The sequence below is a fragment of the Tasmannia lanceolata genome, unplaced genomic scaffold, assembly GCF_043159265.1.
Source record: "Tasmannia lanceolata isolate RefF3 unplaced genomic scaffold, GAP_Taslan_0.1 ptg000007l, whole genome shotgun sequence".
NCBI classification, from domain to species: Eukaryota; Viridiplantae; Streptophyta; class Magnoliopsida; order Canellales; family Winteraceae; genus Tasmannia; species Tasmannia lanceolata.
Window position 1 is genome coordinate 3,737,184 of NW_027518684.1, and position 17,824 is coordinate 3,755,007.

Here is a 17,824-nt window from a genome sequence, read left to right on the forward strand (position 1 = left end):
TCAATGGTTAGAGAAGGGAAAGAAGAGCCTGACTCAAGATTTGAGATAGATGAATGACAAAATACTAAAAATAGAAATTGTTCGAAATAAAGATATGACTTATTTTTACTAAAATACCCATGAAATAATACTTAATGGTATAAAAAATTTAAGGGTGTGTTCATAAAATAATATAAGAATATTGGATTTCGGACTGTCCCATGGGCTTTTATTTGTTGTCTGGAATCTGGATCCATTGACACCCCTACTCCTAGTTGTTTCCCACTTGTCAGGTGATGTGACATGCTACCAAACTCCTATCAAAATACTAGCAAAAAAGTGATTTTTTTTCCCTTGGATTTTCTTCGGATCAATGCTTTCTCTCCCCTCTCTCTCTATCTTAGTAATGACACCCCCTACTGCTACTCTACAAACACTACTTACCACTGCAAGGTAACTACAAGGCCTGTCCCTGTTGACTACTTATACCGCTACTCTATGAGATAACTACCTTGAACCAAACTGAGAAGTACAAGTCGAGGACCGGCTCATGAGAGAGGCTACTTGGCATGTAAACGGTAGAGTGGGAAAATCGGTGATTCCGCAATCTGGCATTATCCACTGTCTGATGATACATTTAAAACCGGTGAACCCAATTCCCAGGATTCCTATTCTGGCTCTGGTACTTGAAAACCAAAGAGCGCCCATGACAGCACCCATGACAAGAACAAAGAAACAGCAGCATGGAGTGAAGCAGAAACATTACATAGTAAACTTGTGTTCGTTTTCTACTGAAGAATTAATCTCCTAACCGAAACTCATCACTAAAAATTGGTTCCAAAAAATTTGAGTTTGATTTACTTTGAAACCTATCATGGGGAATATAAGATCAGAATCTCAAAGACGCAGTAAAAATATAAATCTTAATCTCTCTACAGAATCAATCTGCGGTCAAAACATGAGGATATCGACTTACCTTCGCTTCAAAATACAAGATCGTCTAACAATTAGAATCAAGTCAACAACAACAAGAAGAAAACTGAAAGATCACTGGGCCAAGGCAATCACAAAAATTCCAACTCCACAACTACATAGAAACTAAAATGAAACCAAATTAATATGAATTCAACTGTGTTTTCTTCTCCACCTCACGAAAATTGTTCCTAAAAGTTGTCTTCCCTCCCACATTCTCATTCTCTTTCTCTGTTATATGCCGAGTGTGTTGTGTGAATCAAGTGTTTTGGATTCTTAAATGTGTATGTGACGATTTAGATGGGCGAAGGTGGGACATCAAGTGTGACTCCGGCTTGAATCTGGCCCCAACCAATAAGGCGCCAGTGTTTCTCGACTCGCCGGCTGAGGGCAACCTTCTCCCCTCTGCTGGTGCACACGGGGGAGGTGAGCTGCAGCTTGGCAAGATCATTCCTCACTGCAATAACTCGAGCTCCTGTTGACATGGACCCAATGTTGAGCATTAGGATTTCGGCTTTTGTCAGCTTTGAGACCTTCCCCTGCTTCTCTGAACCCTTTGTCCTGACCCCGAGAAGCCGTCGGAGTAGGAAGAAATTGACCTGCAAAATAGAGTGGGGATGAATGGTATAGCAAGGATAATGTACAAGGGACCTTCCCTCACAATGAAAAGCACAAGACGATCATATAGAATGGTAGTCTTGTACATTTCAGGCCATTTGGATACAAGGATTTTATAATCCTGGATTTTACAAGCTAAAACCTGGAGTTTATAAGCTAAAACCTGGATTGTACATTTTTGGGATTACAAAATCCAGGTTTTAGCTGGATTTTACAATCCTGGATTATAAAATCCATATTTCCAAACAGCCCCAGCTTCTTTCAAATTTATGAGATCAGATTACCCACAATATGTTTAAAATTAAATAAGAATTATATGGTGTACTTCCCCATATTTCCAAAGAAAAAATAAGGGCAGCGGAAATAGAGGTGCGTAGTACTTGTTCAATGATCCAAAGTCCAAATCAAGTGTTTGTTGGGGCCCGATTAAAATCTTCGGGATGATGGTAACCCTTCAAATTGTGTTGGTCAAGAGAATACAAATCTAACAGCTTGAAATAAATCATATAAAATGGTAGTCATGTATATTTCAGTTTCTTTCAAATTTATGAGATCAGAATGCTCACAATGAGTTAAAACTTAAATAAGAATTATATGGTGTGCATCCCTATATTTCCAAAGAAAAAAATAAGGGCACCAGAAATAGAGGTGTGCACTACTTGTTCAATGATCCAAAAACCTAAATCAAGTGTTTGTTGGGCTCGACATGATGACGGAAAACCTTCAGATTGTAATGGTCCAGAAAATAAAAAACTAATAGCGTCAAATTTCCACATCTCGGATGATGGTTAAGGATGTTTGATGCAGGAGATTTTTTGGTACATGGTCCATCAATCGTAGGTTCCAACACATGAATGGTTTGGATAAAAAACTGGTTGACACCACTTGATACTTTTGCTACATGCATACAGACACCATGTAACTCTTAATTCTTACCTCCCCACAGTTCTTAATTAGAATCAACCCAGCTAGATGGCATACTAGAAACAGAAATTACAGCAAAAGATACTCAAACACAATTTACCTCAAGCTCCACAAAAATATCAGGCAGCGTCCCAACCTCCCCAAGGACCTGGCCCACCAGCCTGTCAGCTCTGGTCAATGTGGGGTCCATTGTAGTGCCAACTCCGATGAGGCCGCCAGGAACAGCAAATTGCAGCTCATTCTGCTCGGCATATAGCGAAACTATTCTCGAATATATCGGGGTGCACTTAATGTTACCAGCCTCATCTTTTACAACAATGCCGGGGCGGACTTCGATGTATTGATTCACTTTCAAAACACCCTGCAATAACATTGTGGTCGGACAATGGAAAAAGTTCAATAGAGCAGCACAAATCTCTACATGGAAACATGTACAACAATATGAATTGATGCAAAATGATTAGATGTGCTTGTGAAGGGAATTAATTGAAATATCGGCAAGCATTTAGGAATGCATGCACATAGACAGACAAAAATCGTGTGTGCAAATACTGTCAAGCAGTCCGCCAGCATAGCTTTAAATTTCGGCCGAAATGTTAAAGATTTCCACCAAAATTTCCACCAAAAATGGCCGAAATTTCCACCCAAAATTTAATATATTTCGGTGGAAATTTAAAAAAAAAACGAAATTTTTGTTTGTCACAATTTTACATGATTTCGGCCAAAATTTCCACCGAATCCAACATTTAAACCTTGATAGCCAAAGTATTTGCATAATATAGGCTCGTGCATTCATGGCTCAAGAAGTACTATTACAGAATTCATGAAGAGCTTCCAAGAAGAACAAAGACATAATTTATAAGATCCGAGTTACCCAGATACCACCCAAGTATACAGAGGTAGAGCATGGATACAAATTTTACATTTAATATTCACCCTCATTAAGTTTTAAAATGAATGAGGCTCAGGAGATTCATAGGGAGAACTGATATGAATTAGACTCAAAAGGCACCAGACAGTAACTTACCCTGAGGATGCTTCCACCAGCAACACCACCCTTTATCTCATCGACCTCTGAACCAGGCTTATTCACATCAAATGACCGAATAACTATCATGTTTGGTGGCGATACAAAGTTCCTCTCCGGGATGGGGATTTTTTTAACAATATACTCGCATGCGACATCAATATTATATTTCAACTGTGCAGATATAGGTACCACTGGTGCTCCATCAGCTATTGTTCCCTGCATAGTAAAGTTCAGAATTAAATCCACCTAAATGAAGTTGACACAGGAATCGGCTTTGTGAAACACTCAAAAGAATTATGCATGATAAGGTGAAATAAAATGACCTGAATAAACTTTTGAATTGCTTCATGCTGGTTGATAGCTACACTTTCTTGAACAAGATCAATTTTATTTTGTAAAATAATTATATGCTGGAGACGCATAATTTCAACCGCAGCAAGATGCTCAGAAGTCTGAGGTTGGGGGCAGCTTTCATTACTAGCTATCAAAAGCAATGCTCCATCCATGATTGCTGCTCCGTTAAGCATTGTAGCCATAAGAATATCATGACCCTTTGGAGGAGGAAACAAAACAACAAAGGTCAGAGGAGAAAAAAGAAACAAATGCAGCCGACCTTGACACGTTAATATCATGATAAAATGAAAATATTCGATTCTTCCTCTAATTGATAGCAGTCAACTTCCAAACAGGAGTCCCCATTACAAAGTCTAGTTGTCAATTCAAACAAGAGTATTTCTACTAAATAGGTAAAAACAAACAGCAACTAATACTCACGTAGGACAGCTTCTGACTTTTACTACTACCAAGCACTACAGACTGGCAGGTTGCTGCTAAATAGACAATAAATGAGATATTTAAGGATCATGGACCTCCTTTTTCCAAGATGTGTTTCCTTTTATGGGAGGCAAATTCTCATAAATGAAAATTGTTTCCTCTGACTCATTCCCCATTTCCCATTTGCACTCCTCGGAAAAAGGAGTGTTTCTTGTCTCTGTTTGCCTAATGGTCACCCATATCTGTTCGCCAGACATGCAACCATGGTTTCAACGAATTATTGTCATAACTGCTACAATCCATTCATCCTAGAGAACTGCTATGTGATTTTTTTTTATTTTTTTTGAAAGTGAACTGCTATGTGATCTTTATCTGATATAGAATAAATTACGATTAGAGGTTAATGAATTTTATCACAGAATCATAATCATAGCACTGTTTTATCAGAACCACATCAGTGGTTCTGATAAGACCAGTAGCATGAAATTTTAGTGGACCGGCATAAAACAATACAGAATCTCTAACACCCACCCACAGCTTTTTTAGGCCAACATTTGCGATTAAGCACACAAATCGGTCCATTATTTCTTTTTCTTTACCTTGACAAATTAGAATGGAGTTGCAACATTGTTAAGCAAAATAGGAAATTTCTCTGCAGAGAGAGAGAGAGAGAGAGGTCATCTCACCGGGCAGTCCACAAAAGAAACATGCCTCAAGAGCTTCATCCGAGCATTCTCAAATCCTGGAACATCACATAGAGGACTGTCTTCTTTTCCACTTCCATAGGCCCTGCACACATAATTTGAAGAGAAGTCACATAAAGTTCCACATGAGAATGAAAAACAAGAACAGAATTTCTATGATATCACCATACTTGTAGCACAATGGTCTAGGGCATCGTTCATCTTCACATTTGTATATTTTTGCATTAGCATACCCCAGCTTGATAGTAATGTTACGCTCCAACTCATTCTTAAAACGGACCGTCTGCAGAAAAGGAAAAGAAGATGAAGCATATGTTTTAGTTTTTTTGTATTTCAATCAATGTTAGGAACCACTAGTATGTACTGGTCAAGATACCAGTACGGTAGGGCGTCTGCTTTCTAGTTCCTACACTCGAGCTACAGTGAACACATTATTGTTACCAGGCCTCGAAATTTCGGTTTCGGCCTCGAAATTTCGGTTTCGGCCTCGAAATTTTGGCTGAAATTCGTTAAGAAAAAAAATACAAACTTGTGCTGAAATTTTGGAAAAAAAAGAAGTAAATTTCAGAAAATTCCAGCAGATATTAATTCGGCTGAAATTTTGGATTTGGGACGAAATTTCGGATTTAGGTGATTTCGATGTCGATCACAACCTAAATCTGAAATTTTGACATTTTGGTGTCGGTCCTAACTGAAATCCGAAATTTCAGTATTTCGGCTGAAATTTAAAACCATGACTATGTGAAAAAATAATAATTTCTTCATTAAACATGTTCAAGCATTGGTTATAGATATTCAACTAATTTAGAAACAAGCTTAAACTGGCCCTCTCTATCTTGCTTCTCTTTTTTCAGTTCTTTGAAATACCATCATTATTAGCTTCATAAGATTCAGCTAATAAGAAAGCCTTTGACTATCTATATTGAAATTACGGACTCCACACATACAGGTGTCGGTGTCAGTTACCTGAACACCAGATATTGCTTTTACAACAGTTGATTTCCCATGTGCCACATGACCAATAGTACCTGGGACAAATAATTTATCAGAAGCACATCAAAATTTCAACCGTAATGTAAGGAAAGGAATTTTGTTCAAAGCATTAAACGGAAAATATTTACTCGGATGCCAATGTCTGAATGAAGATGTGAAGAATATACTAAACGATAATAACTGCAGAATACTTGCATCTGGTGATCGAAGACTAAACTAAGATGTGAAAGATATAATATGAAAACTTGGATGAGAAGTTTAACTTTTCAAAAGGAAAAGGTACAACATTTCTTCACTTTTTCTGGGAACAAGAATTATTAGATATATTGTAACAAGACAACAATTGTTCTGTTGATTGGCTATTCCTCCAGCAAAAAAGGATTAATCCTATGAGGATGGTACAAGTAGATTACTGAGTATTGTTTAGTTCTATACAACATTGTGCTTTGTCAGGAGTATTGTGCATAAAGACAAACCAAGAGCCAAAGGAGAAAAATCAATCAAAATAATAATAATAATAATAATAATAATAGTGGAAGAGGAAAGGCACCCCCAGATGCAAAAGGCAACTGACCAGACAGATTCGGGCAAAAAAGTTACATTTATTTTTGTATTTCTATATAATATAACCATAGTATGTAATTTTATGTAGTCTATTTGCATTAGTGCAACTAAAAAAAACCATGTCTGGTAGTTTATGCCATATTTACAACTATACATTGTAAAAGGAGAATATATTCTCACTCCCTTGCTTTGATATTGGAAGTCCCCTCTTTATTTTAGACTTCTCTGATTGGCTGTTGATAGCTTGTTGAGTATTGTAACAACCAACGAGAAGAGTTTAAAATTTATCAGGGCTGAAAATATCAAAACAATGAAGTGCCAATATCAACTCCCATTGTGTAAATCCTTTCAAAAAAAAAAAAACTCCCATTGTGTAACTGAAGTAATATGTGTGTGTGTGTGTGTGTGTGTTTGACTCCAACGGCAATAGTGCAATACTAGTCTTGTTTCCTTGTAAACAACCCTCCCCCCCCCCCACCCTGGCCCCAACGCCACCCCCACAAACCCAAGTCGTCCATGCGTCAAACCCATATTCCATGGCCGGAAGCATAAGCAAGCACTTAAACCACCTTGGGTTCTAATTTTTAGAATGCAATGGCCATCCAGATTAATTACCTTTTTACAATGACTCGTTGTGTTTATCTGTCAAAAAAAAAATGACTCGTTGTGGGAGAACCCACTGAGCAAGTTGCAGGGATAGCTTTAACTTCATGTAAGTTAGGCTTCATAAGAAAGCTGCTCATGAATCATGATTACTTGGTCGCAGAATTATGCGATATGGAAGACACAACAGGATCCTGCACCATCTAGATTGGTTGTTCTTTAATGGTAAAACTAAATCATATTCAATCACATGCACAACCGCACAACCCATGTAACAATTATATGGCTACAATGAGCCAAGGAGCCACAAATAAGTGAAAACGCTATATTATACCGCAAATGGCAATCCTGACCTTACAACCCAAAGATCCATCCTAAAAAGTGTCTATTGACTATAATAATTTGCACAAGATGTCCATACAATAATCTGCAAATGACAAGGTGATGAAATTATACACAACCTTTTGTAGTATTAATTTAAAAAAAAACCAACACATTATTATCAAGCGCTACTTGTGAGCATCAAGCGTTTTTAATACATGCACTAACCAAATGGAACCTACTCTCATCACCTTACCAATTCAATGAACATCTCTATGGAGGATATCCTCCAACATCTTCATTGTTGCTGTTGGAATGTGAAAAATAAATGAAGTAAATGAGATGCTTGAAAGAGTGGCTATGGCGTGAGACTGTGAGTGATACGACCACTAGGAGAGAGATGCTTTCCAATGGGCAAGTCTTCCTACTTATATTTCAAGTATCACCCATAGGGTTCTATATGGACTTCTTCAAATTGCATGATTAAGGAGGAAGCAAGATAGGAGACGAAGAATCACACTTTCTTGTAAATCAAACTCGCAAGAATTTTTTGTAATATCCCCCCCACCCAGCGTGCAGAACAACTGCCATATTGATAACTGTACTATGCACCACTAATACAACAACAGAGAGAAAAGAAAAAGGGATCATGGGCTTAAAGATACAACACCATTGTGTGGTGAGGCTTTAGCCAACCTTCATTTTACCTTTCAATTTCACTTTGAATGTTTCACCCAATGCAATAGCAATGCACTCTCCTTGTTGTGTGTCGCTTCGTCCACCATACTGCTAATTCAGTTTTATGAATTTTCATCAAGAACTAGCATTCTTTACAATGATTCTCATCATTTTGGCAATCTGAAATCGCAAAGTCCCTCCTCTTGTCCCTTTATTACACATTCTATCTTTTCCATACAATTCCCCCCACTGAATGTAACTATGAAAGTACCTCCTCTCTAAATGAACGAAAACCCCCTTTGCTAGCCTAATTCTCTGTTGACTATCCGCAGTCCTTATTCCACCACCAACTCTCCCACAAATCTTCCTCTCCAATAAAAGAGAATATAAGATTTTCACACCTTTGAATCTTACTTGCACTAGAACCAAAGTTGTTATGTAATCCAAAAACAATGGTGCTAAAAACAATATAATTAGTGATATCATGTAAACTTCAAATTAAAATGAACATAAAAAAACTCAAAAAAATAAAAAAACTTACCAATATTAATTGTAGCCTGACGAGAAATGACTTCTGGAGAGAGTGGATGTAGCTTTGCTACATCTAGTTTATTTAGGTCTTGCTCCATTAAACCTTTTCGAGACATTTTTATCTTAGCTACTAGGCACTGTTAATCCTGCCATAAATGAAAAAATATTTGCTGTTATAACATATGTATTGAACATTCAAAAATATAGTATTGCATGAGAACAAATCTTCACAATCTTGTTTAATAAACTTTGACATATATTATATGTTTCAAAATTCACGCTTTGTCAAAAATAAGAATAGTTGGAATAAAAATCATTGTAACCTTGTACAAAGCCCGGCTGACAAACATATATAAACGTATGAATAAAGATGTTTAGAAACCCATACTTGGACAAGAACTCGCTAAAGGTAAAATTGAGACGACTAGGGAGAGTCTTAGACTAACACAACAAGGTTTTATTAACAAGGTTGAGTCAAAAGAGGTTTTGATTGACTTTGTAGGGACAAAATCGAGTCGACATGGAAAAGTTCAATGATTTACTTTGTGAGTTTTTAGGAAAATGATTCTAATAACACTACATCAAATCTAGACATTTCCATGAGAAAAATGCCTATTACAACCTAACTAAAGTAGTTGAATCACATCATCAAGACTAGCTTCAAATTTTGACAATGATTTGACTTTGTGAGTTTAAGGAAAATGATTCTAGTGACACACAACACAATCTTGACATTGCTATGAGAAACATCCCTATTACATCCTAACTAACATAGTTGAATCACATCATCAAGACTAGTTTCAAATTTTGACCACCCATCACAATCATGATTTGATAAACATCTTCTAGTTCTAGCAACAAGATCACTATTCAATCTTCTAGTTCAATATTCTATTTTTCTACAAGCACATATGATTAAATTTAGGGAAATGTTTTCAGCCCTACTGTATTTTGATGAGGGCACTCCTCACTTTATTAAAAGTACGGTATGGCCAGCACCATAGGATGATCCAAATTGTCCATTAGATGGGTCACAGCCTAAATAAGTAAATAGGTTGTGCCCAAAAATCATTTCCATAGGTTGATCCTAACCCTCAGATCTATAGAGGCCTAGGATCAACCCTCTAACATTCAGATAAGAGGGTTAGGATCAATCTATGGAAATGATTTTTGGGGCACAGCCTATTTAGGTTGTGGCCCAACTAATGGACGGTTTGGATCATCCTATGGTGTGGGCCATACAGTACTTTTAATAAAGCGAGGAGTGCCCTCATCAAAATACAGTAGTGCTGATAACATTTCCCTAAATTTATTGTAATATATGGTCATCAAGTAAATTACTAAGATTATGCGATAACCAAGCATTTGCCATGATATCTCTACACATTTACAAATCTATTGAACTAATGCCAAGCATGATAATTAGCAAAAGATCTACATAATCCATAACACCAATATTATATGATCCTACTAGGAAGTAGGTTTCTATAAAAATGTTATAGATATACTAAATGCATAGGATATGTCATATTTAAGAGTAATCACAGGGCCAAACAAGTTGTATCAACACCAAGGGTGGGTTATTTATCATAAAAAGCATGACATGACCAGATTAGCTTAAACGCTCCCAAATAGTATTCCATTATACCAAGAAAAATGCATCACTAGGTGCTCGCTTGTGACCAGCACAATAAATATTGTAACCTAAAGACACATACACAGTTTTTTTTTTTTTTACAGTTATAGAGACAATGTTTTCCAAAATCTTGGAAACGGATACGGGTATCTCGTTACCACAAGAAACAAGACAAATTTAAGTAAACCACCATAAAATTAAACTATATTTATCTTAAAAGATGGAATATTAGATTAGCAACTATATAAATCCCATACTCAGATTCCTTCTTCATGAAATTTTTCTAAAGGATTCATCTAGCCGACCCCAACTAGTTTGGGACAAAGGCTTTGTTGAGTTGAGTTGAGATAAATCCCATACTCAAAATTATAATTGAATATATGCTGCACTAAAAAGAAAAGCGCATGATAATTGATTCGGAGGCAGTGACATATTGTTGCAAAGTGACAGTTATTTGGACAAACAAAAGTGCTACATTAAAAAGAAAAAAAAAACATGATAATTGACTCGGAGGCAATGACATATGCTTGAAACATGATAGTTATTTGGACCAACAGAAGTAGACATTAAGTATCCCATATGAATATTACTTTTCGACTGTGTTAGATACAATAAATTGAGCTTACACAAGTAACCGGGTATAATATGGTAGAATTCAGCCCCTCTGCATGGACGGCTTGCCTCGACAAAATCCAAACAGATGATCATTTACGTAGTCGGGGGAGAATAATCGTTGATCATTGTGCCCTGTGCCTTGGAGACAGGTGAGACAGTTAAGCATGTTTTCATTCACCGCATGGTGGCTCTGTTCATTTGTTCTAGCGTTGTTCAAGGTGTGGTCTTTCAGACCGTGGACTAAGATAGGCCATATCTTGTGGTCCATATCCATATTGGCAATGATATGAGTGCTATGGAAAGATAGAAACAATCACATATTCGAAGGCAGGTCTAGGAAATCAAAATCCCTCCAGCATTAAATCTTCTCCCTAATTGTTCACTGGGCAAGGGTCGTCCCTGAATTCAGAGAGGTTTCTGAATACACTATGCCAAGATCTTGGACGGAGGTCGCGAAGAGCTTCATGCACAGGAGCAAGACCACACCCAAGTGGAATCCCCCCACCAAGCATTATTAACCTTTACTCTGATGGAACCATGTTCAGAAACCCAGGGCCAACATGACTGGGAGGTCTTTTCGTACAACATACATTGAAAGGCATCACAAAGAAAGCCTACTACGGACTGTTATGAGTAACAGATGAGACAGATGCTGATGTGCAAGCTCTTTTGAAGAGCATTTGCATTGTAGAGATGAGAGATATAGATAACTTATTGTGTAAGGAGACTCACGAAACATGATTCATTTGGAACACTAAAGGACTAGGTATCCTTAGGGATTCTAGATGAAAATCTTAGATTTGTTTGGAACACTCGAGGAGTGGGTATGCTTAGAGATTCTAGAGGAAAATTTTAGTCCGGGTTCAGGATATCTTGTAGGGGCCGTTTGGATACGCGGATTTTATAATCTTGGATTTCCTCAACATTGTAGATGGGATACGAGAGGAGACCAGCCCTCGTTTTCTGATTTATCGCCCTTCTTTCTGTCAGCAAGGGAGTAGGAGTGTTCCCATGTTTCCAGGTTTTAGAAATCTAAGGATGGGGGAGAGATTTCTAAAACCCGGATTTCTTACTTAAAATCCAAGATTTTAAAGAAAAGAGAAACGGACAATACAGTCTCCTTCTCGTCTCCCATCCAGGATTTTGAGGAAATCCAAGATTCTAAAATCCACGTATCCAAACAGCCCCGTAATGTTCCAACACATAAGGAGAACATCTAATAGCGAGGCAAATAGATTGGCTCACATTGGAGTAGATAGTCTGGGGATAGAGCTCTTGGTCACTATTCATTTGTAATCTTGTAGTTTCTCTTTTGTATGGCTTGTAGAGGGCCTTTTCTCAATTTTAACAAATTGACATTCATGAAAAAATCTCAAGGGTTTAAGACATCTACAGACATAATGAGATCCATCATCTTTTTTTGAATGACAGATAAATACCCATTTAAACAGCAAGAGATACACCAAGACCGAATAGGACTCGAGAAAAAATGAAAAAAAAAACACCTAAACATAGAAAAACAAGAAAATAAAAAACTACAGGAGCCTAAGAAAGAAAATAAAAAATAGAGATCGCGTAAGGATTGAAAATTAAGTTGAAATCGACAACATTCTCCAATCTAAAAAAATCAAACAATGAGAACTAGAATAAGATTGATAGGATTGTTCTCGCAAGAAGAGAAATCCAAATGCATTTCAAAAAGAAAAAATAAATTCAAGCTTTGTCTGAGATTAATCGACGAGATTATGAAAATACAGAAACAAATCCACATAGGTATTGAAATATTAGTTGAAGAAATCAACATACCAAAACCTAGGGCAAGAGAGGGGCGATTTTTGGAGCTCTTCTTAGACCTGCAAAACGAAGAGAATGAAGAGGCGAGAGTGAGAGAAAATAAGAAGCGGAGGCTCTCCTTTTATCAGAAGCTTCTCTCGCACGTGCCACTCCGCTTTTAATTATCCTTTTTACACTAAAGGGGGTGGCCTGGGCTAAGAAAGGGGGACTAATATATAACCCCCCTGAATTATACGGGCTTACACTTACACCGTTAAAAACTCTTGTATTAAAATTAGCGATTGAACGGTTTTGATGACCCGGTCTTATTTGTTTGGGATAAATACATTTACACTCCTTCTAGTTTCTGGCACATCCACTTCGACCCCTGTAGTTTAAAAAGTGACAAAGACATCCCATGTAGTTTCAATTTGTTTAAGGTTTGCCCCCTCAGCTGAAGGTTCATCCATAGATTAAAGGGTTAGGATGATCCGATGGAGCTAATTTTTTAGGCACACCCTATCTATGTCAGGACCCATCAAATGAGCCCATACCCGAATCCAAAGCGTTTGGTAGTGTTTGGATTCGAGTATGGGCCCACATTATTTGGATGATCCAAAGCGTTCATTTGATGGGTCCTGACATAGATAGGGGTATGCCTAAAAAATCAGCTCCATTGGATCATCCTAACCCTTCAATCCATGGACGAACCTTCAGCCGAGGGGGCAAACCTTAAACAGATTGAAACTAAAGGGGATCTCTTTGTCACTTTTTAAACTACAGGGGTCGAAGTGGATGTGTCAAAAATTAGAGGGGGTGTAAATGTATTTATCCCTATTTGTTTTTGCAATTAAAGTTGGTAAGTGTAGACACCCCATTTTGACTCGGATCGGGGTCCACAGTAAGGTCGCCTTCTTTCCCATTTTTCATATGTTTCTTTCTTCGAGATTTTATAAATGATTTTTTTTAATGGCGGCAGAATTTATTTATAACTATCTTTAGCCTTGTGCTCCGAGCTAAGGCACTCTCTTTCGGAGATTTTATATGGTAGTGGCCGTATAGTCCAAACCATGCATTTGATGGGCTACAATGTAAATAGGCTGTGCCCCAAAATCATTTCCATAGGATGATCCTAACCTTATGATCTATATAGAGGCTTCCATAATGTGCAGTCTCTCTATAGATTGGAGGGATAGGATCATCATGTGGTGATGATTTTTGGGGCCCCAGCTATTTATGTTGTTGCCCAACAATTGGTCAGGGATCTTATGCTGTGTGTGGCAGTATAGTCCTTACTTTCAAGAAGTATTGTACGTCCGTAGGATGATGCATATGAAATCTCTTTTATGTCGATGAAAAATGATTGTAAAACATACTTTAGGCCAAATTTTTAGGGCGCTGATATTCTCGCTCCCCCTACAGTCGCTATTCGCTCCCCTTGACGCTGCTTTAACGTAAAACGTTAAAGAGTACAGTAGGTTGCTTTACCGGCTGGGGTATTTACCAAAGGCCCTAACTGGCTGGAATATTTACCAAAAGCCCTCTCTCTCTCTCTCTCTCTCTCTCTCTCTCTCTCTGCCAAAAAGACACCCCAACAACTACACTCCTTGTCAAAGAATATTACCAAAAGCTCCCCAAAAAAGCCTCCTGTTGGATGATCTAATATTATTAAATTACATAAATGCCCTTTAATCTGAAGTTAGTTCCAAAGCCATTAGGCACTGTTCGGTTGGGATTTTTTTATTACCCATTGCAATTACAACAAAATTGCATTCTGCTACACTGAGGTACCCAAGCAATTTTTAATAAAACTTATAGTGACCATAATACCCTAAAACCCTAAATTCGATGTCTCATAAGATGTTGGGCAAATGGTGTTAAAGGCAAGCTAATGATGACCATGCCATTAGATGAATCAAGTCCTATATGTGAATCAAGTGCCTGCATTTCAAATATGTACCTTCTATGTAAAAGGAAATTTGAGAAACATAAAAACAAAGCAAGCATTGATCAGTGAGATATTTTCTTCCAACATAAAAACAGAGCTTAAGTTGCTTCCTTGAAATAGATGTCACTTTGAACTTCCAACGTTCAGTGAACAAAATTAGTCAATCTAATTGATCGGAAATTCCATTCTATTTGTGAGTAAGACTTTCAGTACAAAAGTTTCATTCTAATGGTCCAAAATGTGTCTTGTTACTTCATAACAAAAAACAAATGACATATACGAAGGAGTCCTATGGTGCGAATGATAACTTTGACGAACCATTCCTGTAAAAGAAATCAAGAGAAGCAAATCAATATCTTATGAAGAATAGGGCTTGAGAAGAATTGGAAATAAAACTCGATGAAAGTTCACGATAACAAATTCTTACCTTTCACAACTATACTAGCTGGAAACATCATAAAGAACACGATATAACAAAAATTTAGGAGGATATCAAAAGTGTCAGAAGTCTCACTTTCCTTCTATACCAACAAAAAGTCATATCAGAAGTCTCACTTGCCACCTATACTTGCAAAAAACTATGTCAGCCACAAACAATGCACATCAGTGTTTTGCTAGCTCTACCAAAAGCTATTAGCACCATTACGATAAACATATAAGTCTGAAATGTCAATTTCATCACTAACACCAGTGGGGATGAGAGGAGAAATTTGAGATGTTGACATGGTGACAACATCTTTTCGTGGACAAGTTCGCCTATTGTGGCCGACGCCATTGCATGTACTACACCTTCTTGTTGCTTCCACAATCTCAAATTCTGAAGGTTCTCTTGATGTGCTACTCTTTGATTTTTTATTCTTGGATGTTGGTGGACGTCCTCTAGGATTTTGAACACTAGGTTCACGAAGCATAGGCGTCGAAGTTCCCACTAGATGAGAAAGTTGATTTAAAGCAACTTCTTGTTGAGAAGGAGGCCATTTTGTATATTCCTTATGAAAGTCACCAAGTATCTCTTTCATTTTATCTTGATTGTTTTTCACAATTCCAATATCACCAATCATTCGATCATCGATCCTCCATTGTGAGTGAACATCACCTAAATGCAACACCTTGCCTTCATCCAACAAACATCTCATCTTGTGTGCACACGGAAGTCCCATAGTTGCAGTAAAGTGACTCTTGCAAGTAGTTAAATTTGGATTGCTTGTGGCCAAGTTATATTGCTTGAAAAGCTCTTTTAATGCAAAAACTGATATGCGATTAATAAGTTTATCAAAGAAGGAGATACGCAAGTCGGAAGGAACCTTGATTTTTTCAGCAGAAAGCTTGGTCTTGATTTCTTCAAATTGGTTTTCAATTGCCAGGCATATTTTGTTTTTAACCAAATAAAAATCACCAGTTGAAAGTTGCAAGTATATTTTAAGATTGGAATGCGCACCTTCTGCTCTTGATGTAACACGATTCCCAAAGTGAAGATACTTCTCTGTCCATGCCTTTATGAAGCGTTCTTTAAAAGAAAGCCAAGTATTGAAGATGTAATTAAGAGCAATCCCCTTCTCTTCAAACTCATCATTGAAATCTTGCCAAGCTTTATGATATGCCATTTCAGTTGGAGATTCTATCAAAGTACTCCAAGTAGAAAAGAATCTATGCCAATCGTCCTCATCTTGAAAATGACATTTGCATTTGGATAAAATATTCTTCTCAATATGCCATACACACAAAAGATTCATGGCCCCTGGAAAGACAATCTTTATAGCTCCCATTAGGGCCAGCTCTCTGTCAGTTACGATTACTGTAGGTCTGGAAACATTGTCCAACATGTCATTGAACATTGTCAATGCCCATACATAATCTTCTCTTTCCTCTTTTTGTAAAAAAGCAAAGCATGAATAGAAAGAAGAGTTAAAGCTTGTCACTCCAACAATATCAAGTAATGGCATCTTGTACTTATTAGTCTTATAAGTGCAATCCATCACAAAAACATTCGAATAGTTCTTGCTTAATGTGATCGACTTAGGATGAGCGAAGAATAGATGTGTCAAACGACCTTCTTCATCATTTTTAGCATTATAGTGGAATCCACCATCAGCAAGTTCATCTAATAAAGCTTGGATTGCGGTGCGACCTGCAAGGATGTCTCTACGAATCTTGGATATGCAATTGTAGACATCTCTCGATATAGCTAAAAGTTGAGGGTTGCCTTGCCTCAGAGAAGTAAGAATTTGATGTGGTTGTATACCAGCAATAGTCATTTCTTTAATCCGTAAAATATCTTCCTTTGAAAAACGGCGACTAGAGGGATGACCAGATATGTCTTCGGAAGCTTTATGATTGTGGTCTAGATTTTTTATCTTCAATATCCATGAACCACTAACTTTCATTTTACCGTCAATTCTAAATGGACAATTTATAAGACGTGAGCATGTTTCCTTCTTACCATGACTGGTGGTGGCCTTACGAGTATCTTTGTAAACACCTCCCCTGTCACACTTAAGGATAACTTTCCTGTCTTTTTCTGATTTCCTAATATTTATTATGTATCCTTGGGACCTTGCAAAGCCACTAACCTGCTCAATAAGCTCTTCTCGACTTTGAAAATGAGTAATTGGCGGTGGAAGCATTTTCTCTTGCTCAAGGAATTCTTCTTGACTTTGGATGTCCATTAGAGGTGTAAAACTGCATGACCCATCGAAAGACACAAAAATGTCAGATTATAATTGTTAACCAAGAATCCATCAAGAAAATGTGAACACAAAGTTCAAACTAATATATTCCCTGAAAGATGTTCCTCAAAGATCCATATTAGATACATAAATGTGAATTGTTTAACAAACCAAAACAAGAAATACGATCATCATGACTAGTCAAAAGATCTACTAGAGCATTTCCTACAAATGAAATGTATTTCACTTGAAACAAAAGAACAAAAGGAATTTTAGTAACTTTCCTGCAAGAAAAATGACAGCCCATCTAGCTTCCCATCTTCCTCTAGTTCTCAAATGTATAAAAACAATCAAATTTGCGTACCATAAGATCCTTCCTAGAGGATTTATTGCATTTGTCTAATGTTTTCTGTAAGATAAAATTCTGCAGCACCTAATATTTTCAAAGCCAACTAACATCTTTCGGTTAAGTCTAATACACTTGGTGTGGTATAA

General features: G+C 37.3%; 2 protein-coding genes across 2 annotated transcripts; both read right to left on the reverse strand.

The window, feature by feature from the left end:
• Positions 1–863: 863 nt before the first annotated feature.
• Positions 864–12,893, reverse strand: LOC143881484 (uncharacterized). Its single transcript, XM_077384568.1, has 9 exons — positions 12,749–12,893; positions 8,702–8,837; positions 5,968–6,029; positions 5,172–5,284; positions 4,984–5,086; positions 3,847–4,074; positions 3,521–3,739; positions 2,594–2,854; positions 864–1,550 (listed from the first exon to the last, which is right to left on the reverse strand). The coding sequence occupies exons 2-9, from the start codon at positions 8,805–8,807 to the stop codon at positions 1,248–1,250; spliced, it is 1,395 nt and encodes a 464-aa protein (XP_077240683.1). The 5' UTR covers positions 8,808–8,837; positions 12,749–12,893; the 3' UTR covers positions 864–1,247.
• Positions 12,894–15,283: 2,390 nt separating this feature from the next.
• LOC143881257 (protein FAR1-RELATED SEQUENCE 5-like) lies at positions 15,284–16,918 on the reverse strand. Its single transcript, XM_077384244.1, has one exon. The coding sequence runs from the start codon at positions 16,916–16,918 to the stop codon at positions 15,284–15,286; it is 1,635 nt and encodes a 544-aa protein (XP_077240359.1).
• Positions 16,919–17,824: the final 906 nt, after the last annotated feature.

Bases quoted from the DNA above. Each gene is read 5' to 3' on its own strand.
- LOC143881484 (XM_077384568.1), bottom strand. From the start codon at position 8,807: ATGTCTCGAAAAGGTTTAATGGAGCAAGACCTAAATAAACTAGATGTA. The intron at 5,285-5,967 runs GTAACTGACACC...CCTTTTCTGCAG, and splicing joins AAGCAATATCTGGTGTTCAG to ACGGTCCGTTTTAAGAATGA. The intron at 4,075-4,983 runs GTGAGATGACCT...CCTCCTCCAAAG, and splicing joins TTTCTTTTGTGGACTGCCCG to GGTCATGATATTCTTATGGC.
- LOC143881257 (XM_077384244.1), bottom strand. From the start codon at position 16,918: ATGACTATTGCTGGTATACAACCACATCAAATTCTTACTTCTCTGAGG.